We start from the raw sequence: 1,152 nt of genomic DNA, 5'->3' as shown, positions 1-1,152 counted from the left end.
GTGTATGTGTGTTGGGGGGGGGGGACACATAGGAGGGGGTCTGGGGGTCCTCGGCCAGAACAATGTTTCTAAAGCCAGTAGTACATATTTAAATCCCATTTCCTGCGTTTCTATCTCTTTTCATGGGGACGAACGTGATACAAGATCCAGGAAAATAATGAAGTCGATCATAATGATAACTTATGCCAGAAAGACTAGAACTAAACCATGTGTTGGAAAAAGATGTCTTACTTGCTTTGTTGCTTAAAATAGGCGGCGGTCACCGGGACTAATGAATAATCTAATTTAACCCTCATGTTGTCTTCAGGTCAAATTTGACCCTTTTTCAAAGTTTTTTTTTTAAATATCTGAAATAAAGGAAGTCGAAATACGGGTGAAAAATGTTGGAAAAAGCGTAAAAATCTGTGAAAAAAAAAATCAAAAATACAAAAACTTCATAAAAACAACTTTGAATGAAGCAACAAAAACGTTGAGAGGGGAAAGTGTTTTTCACGGTCACGGGGAAGACAGCACAAGGGTTAAAAGTGGAGGGGACGTAAACTGTCCACAGCCGATATTTTCGGGACATTTATACCTGGAACTGCATTAAAAGAGTACAACGTATATTCTGTGTGTTGTGTTACATTCTGGCAGTGTGACCATAGTTTGATTTCCAAAAAAAGAGGGGACTCCACCGGCCTCGAGACACAAAGTCAGACTGGCAAACATGCTTTATTACGCCTCAATGGTATAAAAATAACTAAATATGTAATAATATCTGTAACAAGCTAGAACCAAATCATAGCTCTCTTCAAATAAATAAATATAAAATAATGTTCTAAATGTCTGTTCTGTGTCAGCTTCCACTAAATATCTCTTAAAACCTTCTCAGTGTAATAAGATCAGGTTTTTCGGTGTCCACGTGAGCTTTGAGTTCTCAGCTCCTTTATTAGACCCTGAAACATATCCATAGCATAAAACTGTATATAATCAAATATTATATATATTTATAAGTCAGCTTCTCTGGAATTACGTCACGCAACAAAGCACTATACCGTAGTATTGTGTGCAAAGCGCCAGTCAATTTAAGTACACGCTTGATGCTAATGCTACCGTGAAAAACAGTGAAAACTGGACATTTTCATGAATTTATAACCCCCCCCCCCCCCCCCC

At 38.0% G+C, this 1,152-nt stretch overlaps 1 protein-coding gene across 1 annotated transcript in view; it reads left to right on the top strand.

The window, feature by feature from the left end:
* The window catches only part of znf653 (zinc finger protein 653), a 6,421-nt gene that overhangs the window by 2,905 nt on the left and 2,364 nt on the right, over positions 1-1,152 (top strand). Inside the window, exon 4 of the mRNA XM_034894345.1 lies at positions 634-691. Coding sequence (XP_034750236.1) covers positions 634-691 — 58 coding nt within the window. The remainder of the gene's footprint in view (positions 1-633; positions 692-1,152) is intronic.

Source organism: Etheostoma cragini, chromosome 15 (genome assembly GCF_013103735.1).
Source record: "Etheostoma cragini isolate CJK2018 chromosome 15, CSU_Ecrag_1.0, whole genome shotgun sequence".
In the NCBI taxonomy this organism is placed as follows: domain Eukaryota; kingdom Metazoa; phylum Chordata; class Actinopteri; order Perciformes; family Percidae; genus Etheostoma; species Etheostoma cragini.
The sequence above is the reverse complement of the archived record's forward strand: the minus strand, read 5'-3'. Positions and strand labels throughout refer to the sequence as shown.